The following is an 18280-nucleotide window of genomic DNA, read 5'->3' as shown; positions in this document are numbered from 1 at the left end:
GTATGAACAGGTGATCTCTGATGACATACTTAAAGACTTCAATGGAGAATAATGATATGCAAGCTATTTCAAACCTCTTATTCATGTTATCTGTGCATTTGCCTTGCACACATATAATATGAATAATTAGACTTTTTTCCTAAGCAGAAGACAAGTATCATGATGACTGATTATCTCCAGTGAAAATATTCAAAAGGGGTTTATAAAAATCATAGAAGGTAATACTGCAAGTATTTGATTCTAAGATGCACACTTCTTTATACTTTAATATCTCTGATATCAGAATGTGTCTTAAAATTGTTCTTGATCTGAGCTGAAGTTGCTTTCTTCTAGGAGAAATTCTTTCTTACTTCTGCCAGACATGTGGGATCCTACTGATATGATACCTCTTTAAATTAAGTCTCTGTCTGAAATTTGGGTCCATTCTGTTTATGTGAATTCAGAAAGTAAATCTTCATAAATACCACCTTGTAGTTCAGTAGTATTTTTTAATCTCTTTCTAACCAGACATGATTATGATTGAAACAGAAAATTTTCCTTGCTACTATCATCTGAATAAGAGTTTATTTCTCCTTTAGTCTAGTCCTGAGTCATTTGGTGTCCCAGTTTGATGCTGGGATCATCTAATAAACTGACCATCTTCAGCAGTTTTTTTTTTTTCTTAAAAGTACATAAAGAATGGTGTATTTTATATTATGTCATCTGAGACTTGATGAAATTTGATAATTTATTAAAGGTAGGGATTATTTTTAAGGCTGACATCATGCTCATCTATCAAATATTGAGACCTCTTGGGGCTAAATGCTCAGATTCATCACTGGAAGAGGCTAAGGCACAGACTATAATAGCACTGCTACAAAATACTAAATTTACAGTTCTGCAGATCATAAAGATGGCATTGCCAAAGACATTTTATAAAATTTTGGAATGATTCTGATGCCAACCAAGATATAAATTGAGATGGACAGTTGTGGAGATAAGAAGATTGAATTCTGTGGACATGTTACTGTGAGATGCCAAGAAGGTAATGTGTGCATGCAAAACTGTTAGAAAGTGAAATTCAATGATGCCATTCAACTAGAAGATAGGACATAAAATATTTCAAAGATTCAGAAACCTAACATGATTGATGGTACAGTTAAAAAAAAAAAATTGGTGTCGTTTTTTTTTTTTCCTTTCTGGACATGTAAATCATAATATGGCCCACTCTTAGTGAGAAAGAAAGTGGGAAGTAGTTTATAGGTAAATTGCCTTCGTCAGTCATTTTCTTGAGTACAAAGTCAGATGAGCTCCAATTTTGTACACAGCAATTATTTTAGGGAAGGGAACAGATTGGAAACAACCTGAGATTTCTCTTTAGCTTCCTGTATGAGGTGTGAGTGGGAAGACAAGAGTTGCCAGCACACATATATTAAGATTTGATACTAAAATCTCCCTTAGGTGACCAGCCACCAGCGACAGAGGAGCGTATCCTGGGATCAAGAGGAGGTGTAGCTGGATTTTTCTGTTTCACCTGGCCTAGTTCACCACTTGGAAGGGAGCAGAGTGCCAAGTGAGTGTTAAATGTTTCATCTAAAGTGAAATTTCTTCCACCTTAATTCTGAGTTACTTTGTATATAGTCTATTAAAACCTCTGGATGTGTAAACTATAGAGTGTTACAGAATATGTTTACCATTACAGCTGGAACTGATCATCCTGAAGCGTACAATTCGGCTTCATGTTGCTTACCAGCTTTCTGTGAAAACATCTCATATTTTTATGCTTCCACATGAGCACATATATTTTATTCAATGTGAGAATTAATATTAGCAAGACAACATACATAATTTAATAAGGCTGGGCTCCGGATTTTTGCCTATTTTACTTTCAAATACTGACGTCAACTATTCCAAAATAATCACTGATTCCTAATGGTAAGACTCAGCCTGGCCAAATGGGAATGCCTGCCTTAGTTTCCAAATATTTGAAATTTAGTGTAATCTAAAGTGTATATGGTTTATATATGGTTTATGTGTGGTCATTATCAAAACAAGCAGACAAGGGGAAAAGAGGCATTCAAAAAGGAATATTTTATTGCTGCAGGGCTTGTTGGGCTAGTTTACCCTTTCCTCTCAGATATCACAAACATCTAGAGTTGTTTACCACAACCCTCCCCCAAAAGACCCTGTAACATTGAACAGTAGCAATTTCTCTTCTCTCTCCAGTATGCATTCTGATGTAAGAATCAGGAGAGAAATTTATTTACACTCACTTTACTTCTTACTTCTTATAGCTAAGCCATTCCATATGCCAAATTTTAATAGTCTTTAACCACTCTAATGTTATCAAAATACATCTTTAATATCTGAAACACTCTCCAAACCCCAGTCATTCAATGGTTAACAATATTTATGTATCCACAGTCTTACTTTTCATAAAAATTCCTTTGGTCAGTTTTTCCCCATATATATTTACACTCATAACTCTAGCATGAATATAATTTTGAAATACTAACTGAATCTATAAAGGGATCACTAAACAAATGAATATGCCATTAAGATTATATATGCATATAATCTCTAAAAATTTTCAAAACACAGCATAGTGTCCTACACATGATGGCATATAATCAATATATATTATTTAATTAATTCATAATGATGTTTCCTAAGAGAGATCTTATTTTTGAATATAATGGTGTTAATAATAACAATGTATGACATAAGGTATTTTTTACAAAAATCAATAAGTGCTATTAGTTCAAACCTCTACTGAAAAACAAAAGTAATAAGTATCTAGATTATAACTTGAAATTTTTAGATCAGTCATTCAACAAATATTTGTTACCTACAATACTCATAATGTTGTATCGATATAAACCTAGAAATATGCAACGAGCAAAATAATGTTTCATTTTGACATGGAGATTAAAGTCTGATTGGTTCAGTCACATTCTCTTGATTCTTTTACTTCCAATAATTATCATTAACTCTCCACATATAGGCAAATAGATTATTTAGTGTAATGAATTAATATTTCAAAATACTACATTGCTGGAATGGTGCTGATCATAATTCAGTATTTTTCCATGAAATAGATTAATGAAAGACTAGCAAATATTTTAGGATTCGATTGAAATATGCTATTTGAAAAAATTTAAAGGAGAGAGTTCAATAAATGCACCATGCTAATGCAGGGACAGTCATAACATTTACTCCAGTTTTGTGGTCTCTTTCTTATTTATAGTAAAGATAATCACAGATAGGAAAGTCCCTGGTGAGAAAATTTGCAAGCAAAGTGGTTCCGAAACACTGGCTTCATTCATGGTTACCCGTCTCCTGGTAGTAGGATTCCCCAAACAATCCCGTGAGCATTTGTAAATCAAATACCAGCCCGTCCAGCTTATGCCAAAGGGGGATCTGAATCGTAGAAAGTAAGTTTTGGAATGTATGCTGGGGTTCTATGTGTGGTAATGTTTTATTAAAATCCATAAACATGAATATTCCACACATAAAATTAGTAAATCAAAGAAAAGTCAACTGATAAATATTAACTACTTTTAGAATGGCATCAAAAAAATGAATAGAATAATTATGTTAAGTGACAATGTTTACGTTATACATTTCAGCCATTTTTAACTTTCATTAGCAGTATTGTCATTGATAAGTTTCCCCAGCAGAGGGAAGCATAACCTCATTATTATTTCCATAATACTATGGCTTAATGTTTGAATTATGGAAAGTGGGGCATCACTACAATTTTACTCCATTTTAAGTGAAGGTTGGTTGATGTTTCTGCATTTACTAAGCAACTTTGACATTAAATAGGCTTTGACATCTTTTAGGAAGCAAAAAATGAATTTGGTACAAAATGCCCAGTGTAAGGGAATACCCTACTAGTAATTCAGTGTAAAGATATCCACATTATCTTCTGCTTGACTAGGATACCCAATAATGATATATTAGGTTTATATCATGAGCATATAAATGAATCATTTGTAAGGCATATTTTAAGACTGTAGTTTTTTCTTTGGTATATTTTAATGTACATTTCCATTGCCTACTCATCTCAGGTTGCTACTATATACAAAATGAAGTACTTAAACATGGCTTCTTAAAACACCAAAAGCAATGGCAACAAAAGCCAAAATCGACAAATGGGATCTCATTAAACTAAAGAGCTTCTGCACAGCAAAAGAAACTATCATCAGAGTGAACAGGCAACCTACACAATGGGAGAAAATTTTTGCAACCTACTCATCTGACAAAGGGCTAATATCCAGAATCTACAATGAACTCAAACAAATTTACAAGAAAAAAACAAACAACCCCATCAAAAAGTGGGCAGAGGACATGAACAGACACTTCTCAAAAGAAGACATTTATGCAGCCAAAAAACACATGAAGAAATGCTCATCATCACTGGCCATCAGAGAAATGCAAATCAAAACCACAGTGAGATACCATCTCACACCAGTTAGAATGGCCATCATTAAAAAATCAGGAAACAACAGGTGCTGGAGAGGATGTGGAGAAATAGGAACACTTTTACACTGTTGGTGGGACTGTAAACTAGTTCAACCATTGTGGAAGTCAGTGTGGCGATTCCTCAGGGATCTAGAACTAGAAATACCATTTGACCCAGCCATCCCATTACTGGGTATATACCCAAAGGACTATAAATCATCCTGCTATAAAGACACATGCACACGTATGTTTATTGCGGCACTATTCACAATAGCAAAGAGTTGGAACCAACCCAAATGTCCAACAACGCTAGACTGGATTAAGAAAATGTGGCACATATACACCATGGAATACTATGCAGCCATAAAAAATGATGAGTTCGTGTCCTTTGTAGGGACATGGATGAAACTGGAAAACATCATTCTCAGTAAACTATCACAAGGACAAAAAACCAAACACCGCATGTTCTCACTCATAGGTGGGAATTGAACAATGAGAACTCATGGACACAGGAAGGGGAACATCACGCTCCGGGGACTGTTGTGGGGTGGGGGGAGGGGGGAGGGACAGCATTAGGAGATACACCTAATGCTAAGTGACGAGTTAGTTAATGGGTGCAGGAAATCAACATGGCACATGGATACATATGTAACAAACCTGCACATTGTGCACATGTACCCTAAAACCCTAAAGTATAATAAAAAAAAAAAAAAAGTTGAGCTTTAAACCTTGTAAGCATCTAAAATTTTGAATTTATCATCATAATAAAACATAATTTATGATAATAAAATATAATTCAGTGCCTTGTGTTCTTTAGGATTTTCTTTCTGCAAGATTTTATTTCTCTTCGGCTGCATTTCTTTCAGTATTCTGAGAGAGATGCATACATTGCATGCATATGTGTGAATATGCATTATTATGATTTTAGCCTGGTCTTAGCAGGTTGAAAGATGAAAAATGTGACTTACCATGGTGTAAGTCTGAACAGTGAGTCAGTGGGTCTCCATTTCTTATATCTTGTCGTCTTGTGCGTCTGAAACAATTACATTTAAAAGGTGTTATTGTATCCTTATTTTTCCCTTCTAGGAATTTGTCATAAGAATGAAGAGAAATAATATATATATATATATATATCATAGACGCTAGTAACTTACAGGAACAGATGAATGTACATCTACAAGATTTTTTTAAGAAACAAACAGTTCATTATACCTTTAAGAGCAGTCTCTAAGATGATCAAAATGGGAAACAAGATCCAAATTTACTAACAACATGTTAAAAGTCTTTAAAATAGTGATAACAGAGAATTCATGGCTTTTTCACTACCAGATGTCAGTCAATAACAATCTAATATCTAGAAACTCAAGGCCTAACTAACTTCTGTGGGAAAAGCACAAAATTTAAAATAATAATCCATTTTTTCAATAAAGGGTATTAAACTTTTTTCTGATTATTAATGAAGGAATAAGCTTGAAAACTATAATTTACATGAATGTTCTCTTTCTCTAAATGCTTATACATAATTCTTTAAATAGACTTTTGCTAAATTTTATAATATTAAGACTAGAAATTCTATTTTTAAGCTAGTTTTAAAATTTCTTTTCTTGGTTGTTATATCAACCTATCCTTTTTTCTTTTTTTTTGAGACAGAATCTTGCTCTGTTGCCCAGGCTGGAGTGCAGTGGCACAATCTCGGCTCACTGCAATCTCTGCCTCCTGGGTTCACGCCATTCTCCTGCCTCAACCTCCTGAGTAGCTGGGACTACAGGCACCCGCCGCCACACCCGGCTAATTTTTTGTATTTTTAGTGGAGACGGGGTTTCACAGTGTTAGCCAGGATGGTCTCGATCTCCTGAACTCGTGATCCGCCCTCGGCCTCCCAAAGTGCTGGGATTACAGGCGTGAGCCACTGCGCCTGGCCATATCAACCTATTCTTTATTAAAACAGTTTATTTTATGATCATACGGCTATGATTGCAAACCAATTTACCTGTGAAGTGAATAAAAGCAACAATAAATGTTGAACTTAAGAGCAAGGCCTCCTCTTGCCAGAGGAATGAGAGAGAATAAATGAACTTACATTTAAGAGAAAGGCAAAGTTTGCTTTATAAAAATCAAACGATTTCTTCTACATTCTACCCCCAGATCACATGTGAGCTGCAGCACGTTGTGGGTATCCTTTTTCTACATTTTGCTAATGGTTGCCTGGGAAGGAGGAGGTAGGCTCTAGTCATTGTGGTGCAACAAAGATGTGAAGTTCCAGGAAGAGGCTAAAAATGGAGACTGGCTATGTGTAACAGACTGGAAAAGATTGGGGGACACTTGCCCAACTGTTTGCTGCTGCTATTTTAATGGGTATTGTCTTGCTGCAAAATTAGTTACCATCCCTAAAAAGAGCTCTCACAAAGGCCATTGAGAATTGCGAATATGGAATTTGTTACTGTATTCATAAATTTAGAAGTCTAAAGTATTTATAAATTTCTATTTGTAGAATTAGTGAAACTGTCAAACAGATGTTGCACATTTCAAAATTGAGCCAACAAGAGAACTTGTGAAACACGAACTACAAAGCATTTGGGAAGGCATTTTTCACTGCCATTTAAGCTTTTGAAAAATGCCATCACAAAGAATATAAATCATGAGGCTTCTAAACATCCTTTTTAAAGACAGCGTGTCACTCATGAAATTGGATTAAGTAAAATCTGTAAGGCATAACAAAAATGTGCTAATGAAAATTCCTTCAATCTTGAATTGTAGGTATACAATAAATACTTTTCAAATATGTAATAACATATAGGTTTTAACTTATTATAGATGTGTTGATGATTTTTTTATCTCTTATTAAGAAAAGCTTAAAATTCAAATAGGTTACTAAATTAGATAATATTATAAACTTTCACATGAAGAAGAAATAATATTTTAGTTCAAACACGAATTCCACTTTTTTTTTTTTTTTTTCGAGACAGAGTCTTGCTCTGTCACCCAGGCTGGAGTGCAGTGATGCAATCTCAGCTCAGTGCAACCTCTGCCTCCTGGGTTCAAGCAATTCTTCTGCCTCAGCCTCCCAAATAGCTGGAATTACAGGCTCCCGCCACCACACATGGCTAATTGTTGTATTTTTAGTAGAGATGGGATTTCACCATGCTGGCCAGGCTGGTCTGAAACTCCTGACATCGTGACCCGCCCGCCTTGGCCTCCCAAAGTGCTGGGATTACAAGTGTGAGCCACGGCGTCGGGCTGAATTCCACATTTGTAAGTAAGATAAAAGCCACCTAGAGTTAAATGTTTTTGAGAAGCATTAACTTTTAATCTTAAAAAATTTAATTTTATTGCTGTAAAGACTGCATATTGCTATTCCTTAAATTACCTACGGTTTCTTTAATGAACAGACATTATCTCCACAATAAGTTTTATTTTAAATTTGAAATTTCAACAAAATGAATGGTTATATAAAAGTAATACAAACATGTTACCTGAATTCTGAATGTTGAAGGTTTAATAATTATATCTCTTATATGATATAATACTGCATATACATTTAATATTATTAACAGGATACTGTGTTTTAATCCTTTGGACTGCTTATATAACACACTAAATTGTAGATGATTTTACACTCGGTCAATATCTAAAGTGTGTAATCAAAAGATTTAAGTAAGCATTAGGGCCATTTCTTTGCTCAAATATTTTACCAAATATTCAAACTGATACAAATGTTGTAGGACATAGCTATGAAAATCTACATTCATAGCTTCTTTGAAAAAAAATAGCTATAATAAACAATAAAGAAATCAAATTATATTGCTTCTAAAATGCAGAGGTTTCATAAAGCTGGTTTCCACTTTTTGTTTCAATAGGTTGATATACATGCTGTTAATCTTTGGGCTGATATTAACAAGTATTGTATGTTAATTTCATCCACTATTCTCATTTCCTAAACCCTGCTAAATATTGATAGAGAAAGACATCCTTCAGTGAGTAGTAAAGGATATGTTTTTCAAAGGGCTATTTTGTCAAATGAGGAAAGAGTTATCTTAGCAACTTTTATTCAAGCATGTCCAAAAAAATACTTTTAAGTATTATCAAGAGTATGTTTAAGAGATATATATGTATATATATGCCGGTGCGGCGGCACATGACTGTAATCCCTCTCAAAGGCCAAGGCGGGAGGATCACGAGGTCAGGAGATCGAGACCATCCTGGCCAACATGGTAAAACCCTGTCTCTACTAAAAATACAAAAATTAGCTGGGCGTGGTGGTGCATGCCTGTAGTCCCAGCTACTCAGGAGGGTGAGACAGGAGAATCACTTGAACCTGGGAGGCAGAGGTTGCAGTGGGCCGAGATTGTGCCACTGCACTCCAGCCTGGTGACAGAGCCAGACTCCATCTAAAAAAAATACAATAAAAAAAAATATATATACACACACACATATATACATATATATACACATACATATATATTGCATATGCACAGATAGATATTACATGGTTTTATGTTTCAAGTTCAAACAATGCAAATGCAAGGTGATGCTATAATAATATGATAACACTTAAATTTTCTTGAAACAAATAGACATATTTTGGGATGTTAATCAAAATTACATATATCACATATTAAAATGTAATATTTTCAAAACTAGAAATAAATTCTTCTAGACTTTTTATAATTAGGCCCCTGTGTACTACCTAAGACTCTAAAGGAAAATAAATTCCTTTCTCTGATCATTTTCTCTTCATCCAGAGACATAAATTGTCTTATTAAAGTTTAAAAAATGAGACAGAATGTTGCTGGATAGAAATAGAAGAACATGTTTGGAAAACAGAGTATTTTGGTCTAAAGGGACAAGATTCAGTCTAGATTCTGTTCATGACTTTCTCTGTGACTTTTTTTCTGATTGTTTTAACTATTTGAAGAGAAGAGAAAAAACAAAACAAAACAATCCCCTCCATCTGCTCCCAAATCTTTTTATTCATTAGAAAAATTTGATGCACTTATTTGAAGAAAGCTATTTCAAACTTGGAATCAGATAGGATAACTAGCAAACATTTCATTTATTTTGAATATTTTTCCTACCTCTTTGCAGTGGGAAAATAGCGAGAACATGCAGAACCATCCCAAGCACAGTAAGGGTCTCGGGCGAGGCAACACTCAGCACAGGCTTTCCCGTAAATATCACACCGGTGTAAAGGGAGCTGGGCAACCCCAGCCGTTGAACCAATATATAGTTGTTGCTGTGGAAAGAGTTTACTGCTGTGACAAAAACTATCTTGTCTTTCAAATCTCTTTTTCTCTTAAAAAAGAGTTTATTTATATATAACTTCTCAGAGATAAATTAAGGGTTAAAAAAAATCATCCCTTTATTGATAATTTCTTTAAAGGCCTTCTAGACAAGATGGCAGTTTAAAATGGAGCAAGAGCAAGTTCTAAATATTTGACTGAAACAAGTGTCTTTTATTAAGTGTAAAACAAAGGGAAGATGAAGACAGTAATACACCAACCAATGTAATGTTCAAAGCTACAAGTTTTGTTCTTTGCAAGTTTGCTTTTTTACCTTTACTGTTTATAATACTCATATACCAAAATGTCTTTATTACCATGTATTCCAGATCGGCCAGAGGCAGGAACCATTGCTTCTGACTTCTCAGTACCCTATTGTATTGCCTGTGATGGAGTGTGCCCTTTCCTATGATAGGAGAAGGGGCAAAATTTTGGTGCTTACATTTGAAAAAACTTTGGGCTCAACACCAAGAACTGTCTTGCCGTTGCATTACCTCCAGGAAGATTACTTTTAAAAAGACTACTAAATTACTACCCTTCAAAACATCTTTGAAAAGAGGAACTAAGTACACTCTGGTGCAGTCTGCCAAACCAAAAGCTGAGGTGTTGTGGAAAAAGCATAGGGTTGAGCATGAAGGTACCTGGATTCTAGGTCTCGCTGCCCATTAACACCCTGTGTGATCTTGAGCTATTCATATAATTTTTCTAAGAATTAACTTCCTTATTAAAATGAGCATGTTTAACAGTTCTTTAAAGTATGCATTCAGATAAACATTCTACAATGCATTTGTTCTCAATGAAATTGGTGTTATTGAAAGAGCCAGAATATGGAAGATTAAAAAAATTGTTTTTCTACTAATTCAGGATTTCAGTACAACTTTTAAAATGCCTTTAACAAAGTTGAGCCAATGTAGCATATTAGCTGCAAATTTATTTAAACACAAAATGAAATAAAATTATTTTGCAATTTCTCCACATTTACTGTTATTGGCAACATAGCTCTCTTTTCTTGCACTAGAGGATTCAATAATTATAGTAAGCCTTAAGTAAAATTTACATAAATACTGAAACATGTCATGTTTTCATACATTGAAAAGACATCAAAAGTGTATTTTAGTTTCTCTAGTATATAAATAAAAGTTTTAGAAAAGTCAGTCTCTGAACAATGATATGCTTTTTTAATACTACACATTTTCTAATAGTTAACAATGAATATAAATGAAATTGCATTTCCAAAGGCTTCCATGTATAAACTGCATGTATAAATAACCAGATAAATTGAATGCAGACTGAAGTACCTATAAGAATCTAAGAAAATATTAAGGTTATAAGGAGTGTTTACATAGAAAATAGTTCTCTGCTTAAATCTCACCAACTAACTTATACCTTATTACAAGCAAAGTAAATAAGAGGAAATGTAATACAATAAAATCTAAACCATTGTGGAAACATTTATCTTCATTAATATTATATTATTATTTCATTTCACTAAATGGAAAAAATGAAATTATAGCATATATTACTAAGTGCTCAATTTTTTGCTATATTCAACTTTTATTATAGTATTGAATTTTGCTATAAACCAGGACAAATTAAGAAATGATAGTTAAATTCTTTGGGAAAAATAGATTAAGTATTGTTAAGCTTTCCTTCCCCCTTTCTCTTTCTTTCTCTTTATTTTCTTTTTTTCTTTCTTTCCTTCTTTCTTTCTCTCTCTCTTCTTTCTTTTCTTTTTCTTTCACAGCCTCCTTTTTTAAAATGAACTTAGACACTATTGAATGTAAGCAATTTCAATATATGGATGTGTCAATCCATATATTGTGTTTGCAACTATTTTGAAAAGCTGCTCATCAAGTTAGTCCTACAATCAAAAGATCTCTATGTTTGGCCAATAACTTCTAAGAAGCATGAGCAAAATGTATATTTATAGATTTTTTTAAGAATATGACATTTAAGTAGGAAAAGTGTTATTACCTAAGTAACAATATCTAATTATGTCATATTCCTTTAGGGGAAAAACAGAGAAATAGTATGTGGAAAGAATAGCAAACCAAAATATGGCAGCTGAAATTATTATGATGAAAACCTAAAGTGTAATAAAATGCCAAAAGTAGCTATAAATCAATGTCATGTTCATTTTACCATAATTTTGCAGTATTATTAATGAAGTGCAAAAATAATTATGCTATCCAAATGAAATATAGGGTAAGCCTTTAGGCACCATTAAGCAGAATCCAGTCACTAGTAAGTAACCTGATGTGCTTTTTCTGCCCAGTTTAACATCACTACAGGCTTTCTCACTATCCTCCTTAACAAAGTGTGGGGTATAGCAGGAGATGGGTTCATTTATCCAGAAAATTACTTGCAACACTACTTGTCCCTCTTGAAACTACTATCTCACTTTAAAAATGCCCATAAGCATGAATGAAATTGCGTCATATCTGAACAAAATCAAATCATTTCTTCCAGTAATGGAGAATAAAGGAAAAAGACACTTTCTTCCCTCATGGTATTTTAAATTGATAGATTGTTTTTCTTTGTCAGTAAAATGTTGGATTAATATGTAATTTTTAAAGTAGCTTTAAAAATGTAAAACAGAAAGAAATGGTTTACAAAAATAGACATGGAGTTAGTGTAATTAAGACTGGCAATGAGGCCTAGCAGAGAATAAATAAATAATTTTAAAAATCATTACAGGAAAGAATATCCCAGTCTAACTTCCATCCTGGAAATCCCCAGATTTCTTTGCCAACTTCTAACAATTTTTAGATTACAAGAACAGGTGAACACATACTTATGCAGTGTAAGATAACAGTATCAGGTCAATCATATCTGCACTCTGGGTTGCTCTAAATATCTTGGAGATTATCAGTCTATTTTGATATATCTGTGTGGGGAAAGGATACAAACTGAATATTACTGGCAGAGTAATTTAGTGTCTTGTTCAAGGGATAAAGTATGGTCAGAGAGAAAACATGTAAACAGTTCAGAAATAAGTTTTGCCAAATGATTCTCATTTTACAATTTTGTATGTAAGTTTTTACTCCAGTAAGTGAGGCATACCCTACTTCATTCTGGATTTTTCTGCTTCTTTTTCTGCCTTTTTTTTTTTTTTGAAGTTACCATTGATATACTGGACAGAAGAAAGTCTAGGTAACATTTATAGAGAAAATATAATTTATTAGACATTAAAACTATATTTGTTTACACATATTACACAGTATTTAGAAGCAATTGACTTTTCTGAAGTGTCTTGCCAAAGCATTCATTTGATGTGAATAGAAAGACTATTAACATGCTGCCCTTAACCTTTGAATTCATGAAGTTTTAGTACTTATTTGGCAGTGATCTATTTTTTTGTTTTCCTTTGATATTTAGCCAAAGTTAAACACACATTTTGTTTTCTCTAGCATACAATACTACTGGAAAAGTAAAATTAACTTTTAAGTCAAGGTCCTCCAAACACATATAGCCAATGAATAATTTTACTAGCCTCTAAAAATGCATTTTTGTTTATATTTGCAAGGTAAGAATAAATTATAATTTTTTTTAATATCCTGAAATATCACAATGCTATTTCAGGGTATACACATATATACATAATCAGAAAAGATGAAAATTATTATTGAGTATTGAGTAAATTATATTAAAATGACCAAAATACACTGTATGTAAAAATTTATAACAAATAATGATCCAGAAAATATGTTTATAGAACACAGATGAGATTGATCAAAAACATGAGGGCAATGAAAACTATCTTCAGTTTCTAATCTACTAGCTTATTGTAAGAATGATATTTATTTTCTCCTGTATTTTTGTATAATTGCTAACAAATCCGTGAAATTTGATAAATAAAGATATATCTATTTGAAACACAAGAATTAACAAAATATTGGATATCCAATGGTAATACATAATGATAGTACCTGCTTAGTGGAAAGCTCCATTGCTGAAATAGCAGTCGGTTCCTAAAGGAGAAAAAGAAATATGTGAGGTGTTTGGTCAATTAGAACAGCCAGGTATTAGTTAATTAACTCAAGGCACTGCCATTAGTTTTGAGAGAGAGAGAACTTCAGTTTCCACGAGAAGCAATGTGATTGGGAAATAAGACACATAAAGAAACTGCATAGATAAGGGTCAAATATGTGGAGCAGGGAATAAGATTGTGTCAATGTCATACAGTCTACATACCTGTAGTTGATCAAGTTGGGGTTATTGCTTGCTACAATATAAGGGAAAACATGAGCCTGCACAGTGAGAGGGTGTTGGAAAAAACACGCTTTGGACTTGTGTTAGGTGATTGGGGGAGGGCTCAAAGAAGTAGAGCTTTGTTCTACATTGGATGTGGTCAAAAAGCAGGGGTAATTCTATGGTTAAGTATCTTCAGAAATCATTTGGGAGGGAAGAACATAGTAAGGCTAAAGCTATGACTGGCGAAAAAGTAGCAATAACACGTGATAAGCAGGGTAGGGGATATATGGTCATTTTTGTGGTTTGGACAATGTTCATGTTTTTGTCTGTGTTTGGACATGATTACAAAATGGTTTTGCTTTTATCTTGATTCATCATGGTCTCAGAGTGGTCTTTTCTGATGTTGGTATTTTGTGAAAATTGTTCTGTTCAACTGGAGAACGCTGCCTTAGCTGAGAGTGCCAGCCTCATTCCTAACAATACCAATGACAGCTGATGAGAGTGGGCCACTTTCCAGCTGACAAGGACTACAAGAGCTCAGGTGGGATGAGATTACTTCATTATTATGAAAAACACAGTTTCATGTGCGAGGACCTACACTCAGGTCTTTGCCAGAGAATATAATCTCTTTAATGTCTATTAACAGGTTAACATAGAGAAGTAATAACTAGGTAAGTAACACTCACCAATGCACTTCATTAAGTGTTCTATCTGGGGCTTATCACGAATGCGTATAGGCTTGCATAAATAAATTGTGTTCTTTGATGTAGGCAGACTACCAAAGCCTACATAACTGAACACATGAGTTTACATCCTTTAGGTTCACGGTCAATGAACTGTGCTGCAGGCTGTATCTTTCATTCAAGACAAACATGATGAGAAGACAAAGACTGCTTGTGGGTTTCTCAGGGGTCTGATAAGAAAGGGGCTTAGGTGGAACGAAGGATCTTAAAAGACCTCACTGTGTAGGTGACTGAAGCTACTAAATTAAGTGTGAAGAGTTGGACTCTGGAGCCAACGTGCCTGGACTCAAATTATGATTCAAATCTGGCCAGAAATGCAGTACTAGGCAAAGTGTGTAAACTTTTTGTAATTCAGTTTTCTCATTTGAAAGTTAGATGGTACCTCTTATAGGGTTGGTGAGAAGACTGAATGAATTAATACATGTAAAACACATTACAAATGTGCTTGGTATACAGTGTTTATTCAAATCTCTCCTCCCTCTCTTCCTCTCTCATCTCTCTCTTTCACACACACACACACACACCCCCACCTGCACACACACATACACTTCCATCTCATTTCCTTGCTTTGGTTTTTATCTTTAGTGCTTATTACTGGTTATATACATGTATATTTATGCACATATTATCTAATAAATATATTAATAATATACCTTAATAATCAATAAATTTTATATAGATACATGTAATTTATTTTTTGTCCTGTGAGTTTCTTCACACGTCCCAAAGCAGAATCTGAGATAAAATCTTGTTAGCAGGTTTGGGGCAAGAGTAAAAAATTGAGGATTGAGAAGAAGGTGGAAAAAATCAATTAAAAAGTGTATTATGGAAGTCAATACTGAGAAAAAAAATCTGAGGATAGTTGACAATGACTCTCCAAATTGTCCACTGAGGTTTGTACCAAGAAAAGTACTTATTCATTCCATTCCTTTTTGGATGCTCTCAAGGGGTTAAATCTCCCACAGCCCCAGCTGTGACTCTTGCTTGTCTTTTGGCCTGCTGGGGCATAAAGAAAAAGATTCCTCATAGGAATCAGAAGTGAGGTGAAAGGATGTGAGGAGGCAGCTGAGGCATCTCACGTGTCTTTCCAATTGCCTGTCCCCCTCAATTTGGGACAGAGATTTTGGCTGTTTATTTCACAGCCATAGCCCTAGCACCTGGAATTAGGCCTGGTATTTACAAGTTCTTAATACATATTTGCATGAATGAATAAATGAATGAACGAATTCTTTACCAATGTTCCTCTTTCTCTCCTCTCTTCAACTTACCCCACTGTACTCTCTTTCTTCCATTTAATTTAAGATAAAGATAGCCCTCTTATTAAGTCTTTCTTTGTTTCTTATAGCTTAACTGGAATTTCTTCAAAAATAATTTAGAATAGTCTACACTCACTGCTTTTGCTTGCTCATCTTTCATCCAATGCCTTCCCTGCTCAACCCACTGAGTCTAGCTTTTATTCTAGAGAGGTGGCCTACTATTTTCAGAAGCAGAAATCACCAATGAACTGTGTATTGCTGATAGGACACTTTTCTGTATCCATAACTATTATTAGACTTTGTTTTATATGTTACTATTGACCACTCATTTTTTCTTGACTGCTTCCTCTAATAAACTCCATTATGTCTTGGAATTCTTTATTAATTATTCCTTAATGACCTTTATCACAGTCTTCTTCTCATCCTCCAGCCACTCCTAACATATTTACCATTCCTTACCTACTCCTTTCTACTCTCCTTTGGATGCTATTTTTCTTCCTTAGTAAGCTCTTGTGGTTTTTTTGTTGTTGTTTGTTTGTTTTTTGAGAGGGAGTCTTGCTCTGTCGTCCAGGCTGGAGTGCAGTGGCGTGATCTCAGCTCACTGCAAGCTCTGCCCCCCGGGTTCATGCCATTCTCCTGCCTCAGCCTCCCAAGTAGCTGGGACTACAGGCGCCCGCCACCAAGCCTGGCTAATTTTTTTGTATTTTTAGTAGAGAGGGGGTTTCACCGTGTGTTAGCCAGGATGGTCTCAATCTCCTGACCTCGTGATCTGCCCACTTCGACCTCCCAACTCTTGTGGTTTTAATTACTATGTGCTGTAGAACTGCAAATCTCTACTTCAAACCGTGATGGCTGAGCTGAGAACAGGATTTTCATAACAAATTTAAGACAATCTAGGCCAGGCGCGGTGGCTCACGCTTGTAATCTCAGCACTTTGGGAGGCCGAGGCGGGAGGATCACGAGGTCAGGAGATCGAGACCACGGTGAAACCCCGTCTCTACTAAAAAAAATATAAAAAAATTAGCCGGGCATGTTGGCGGGCACCTGTAGTCCCAGCTACTTGGAGAGGCTGAGGCAGGAGAATGGCGTGAACCTGGGAGGTGGAGCTTGCAGTGAGCCGAGATCGCGCCACTGCACTCCAGCCTGCGTGACAGAGCAAGACTCTATCTCAAAAAAAAAAAAAAAAAAAACAAATTTAAGACAATCTGCCTGAGACACAAATGAAACAAATGATTTAGGAGGTACATTAATGTAATGGTATAATTTAGAGATTTTCCATAGTTTCCAATTTTTATAGCTTAAATGAATTATATTAATTAAATATAATTTTACACAAAAATTATCAATCATAAAGACAATTATGATGAAAGGAATGTCTAACAACTTTTTCTATGCAGAGATATAATCTTTAGAATTTAGTAGCCACAAATCTCAAAAACTAAGAGCACAACACATCATGGATATTCAGCTTTTTTTTTTAGATGGAGTCTCGCTGTCCCCCAGGCTGGAGTGCAGTGGTGCGATCTTGGCTCACTGCAGGCTCCGCCCCCCGGATATTCAGCTTTAAAAAAAAAAGTTGAAGACTGTATTTAGGTTTGTACAACACTGGAATCAATGACCAAAACAAATTTTAGAAGAGTAAGGAAAATTTTCCAGAGATATTTCTTTCATTCCAACAATTTCACATGAAAAATAGTTAGGTGGTTATTAAGGAGCTTATTTCATGAAGGTTTTTATGACAAAGTTTACAATCAAAATTCAAAGAAAGTGTTTCTTAGGCAGAGAAAGATTACCAGCTAATGTAATTGAAGTGAAATTAGCTAGCTCTAAATAATTTCAAAAATGAAGCTGATTAATATTTATAATTTCATGTTCCTTAATAATACAAAAAAAATCTATAAGGTAGATAAAAATTATTTCATATATGAATGGTGAAACATAAACCCTAGTACATAACAGACTCCACTGTGTCATATTAAGATTTTAACATTCTTAAGATCCTAGAATCCATTAATTAAAGGAAACTTATTTATTATTTAGACCAGGAAATTAATAACAGTTTGGAATAAAATGCACTATATGCTGCCTGTGGTTGAATATTAATAGACAATATATTAAGATGACATTCATTTAAATAAGCTATGGGGATTTTTTCTGAGAAATAGCGGGTAGTGAATATGACTTCCATTTAAAACAGATATAGCTTCATAAGCATGTTTTCATGAAACTGGTTTCAACTGCATTTAATTGGTGTTCGAGTAAAAATAAAATTAAAACTTAGCATCTTTTCAAGGCTTTCTATGTTCCAATTTACAATTTTTTTCAGATATTTTAAACTAGTCCTTATTAAACTTTCTCACTT

General features: G+C 34.3%; 1 protein-coding gene across 6 annotated transcripts in view; it reads right to left on the bottom strand.

Moving 5' to 3' along the window:
• SEMA3A (semaphorin 3A) overlaps positions 1–18280 on the bottom strand; it is a 530580-nt gene that overhangs the window by 14886 nt on the left and 497414 nt on the right. For all 6 annotated transcript variants that reach the window (XM_063642072.1, XM_055283377.2, XM_063642071.1 and 3 more), the window contains 3 exons: positions 13655–13696; positions 9522–9679; positions 5415–5479 (listed from right to left, as the gene is read on the bottom strand). In XM_063642072.1, coding sequence (XP_063498142.1) covers positions 5415–5479; positions 9522–9679; positions 13655–13696 — 265 coding nt within the window. The remainder of the gene's footprint in view (positions 1–5414; positions 5480–9521; positions 9680–13654; positions 13697–18280) is intronic.

Source organism: Symphalangus syndactylus, chromosome 6 (assembly GCF_028878055.3).
Source record: "Symphalangus syndactylus isolate Jambi chromosome 6, NHGRI_mSymSyn1-v2.1_pri, whole genome shotgun sequence".
In the NCBI taxonomy this organism is placed as follows: Eukaryota; Metazoa; Chordata; class Mammalia; order Primates; family Hylobatidae; genus Symphalangus; species Symphalangus syndactylus.
This window is presented reverse-complemented; position numbering and strand designations above follow the sequence as displayed.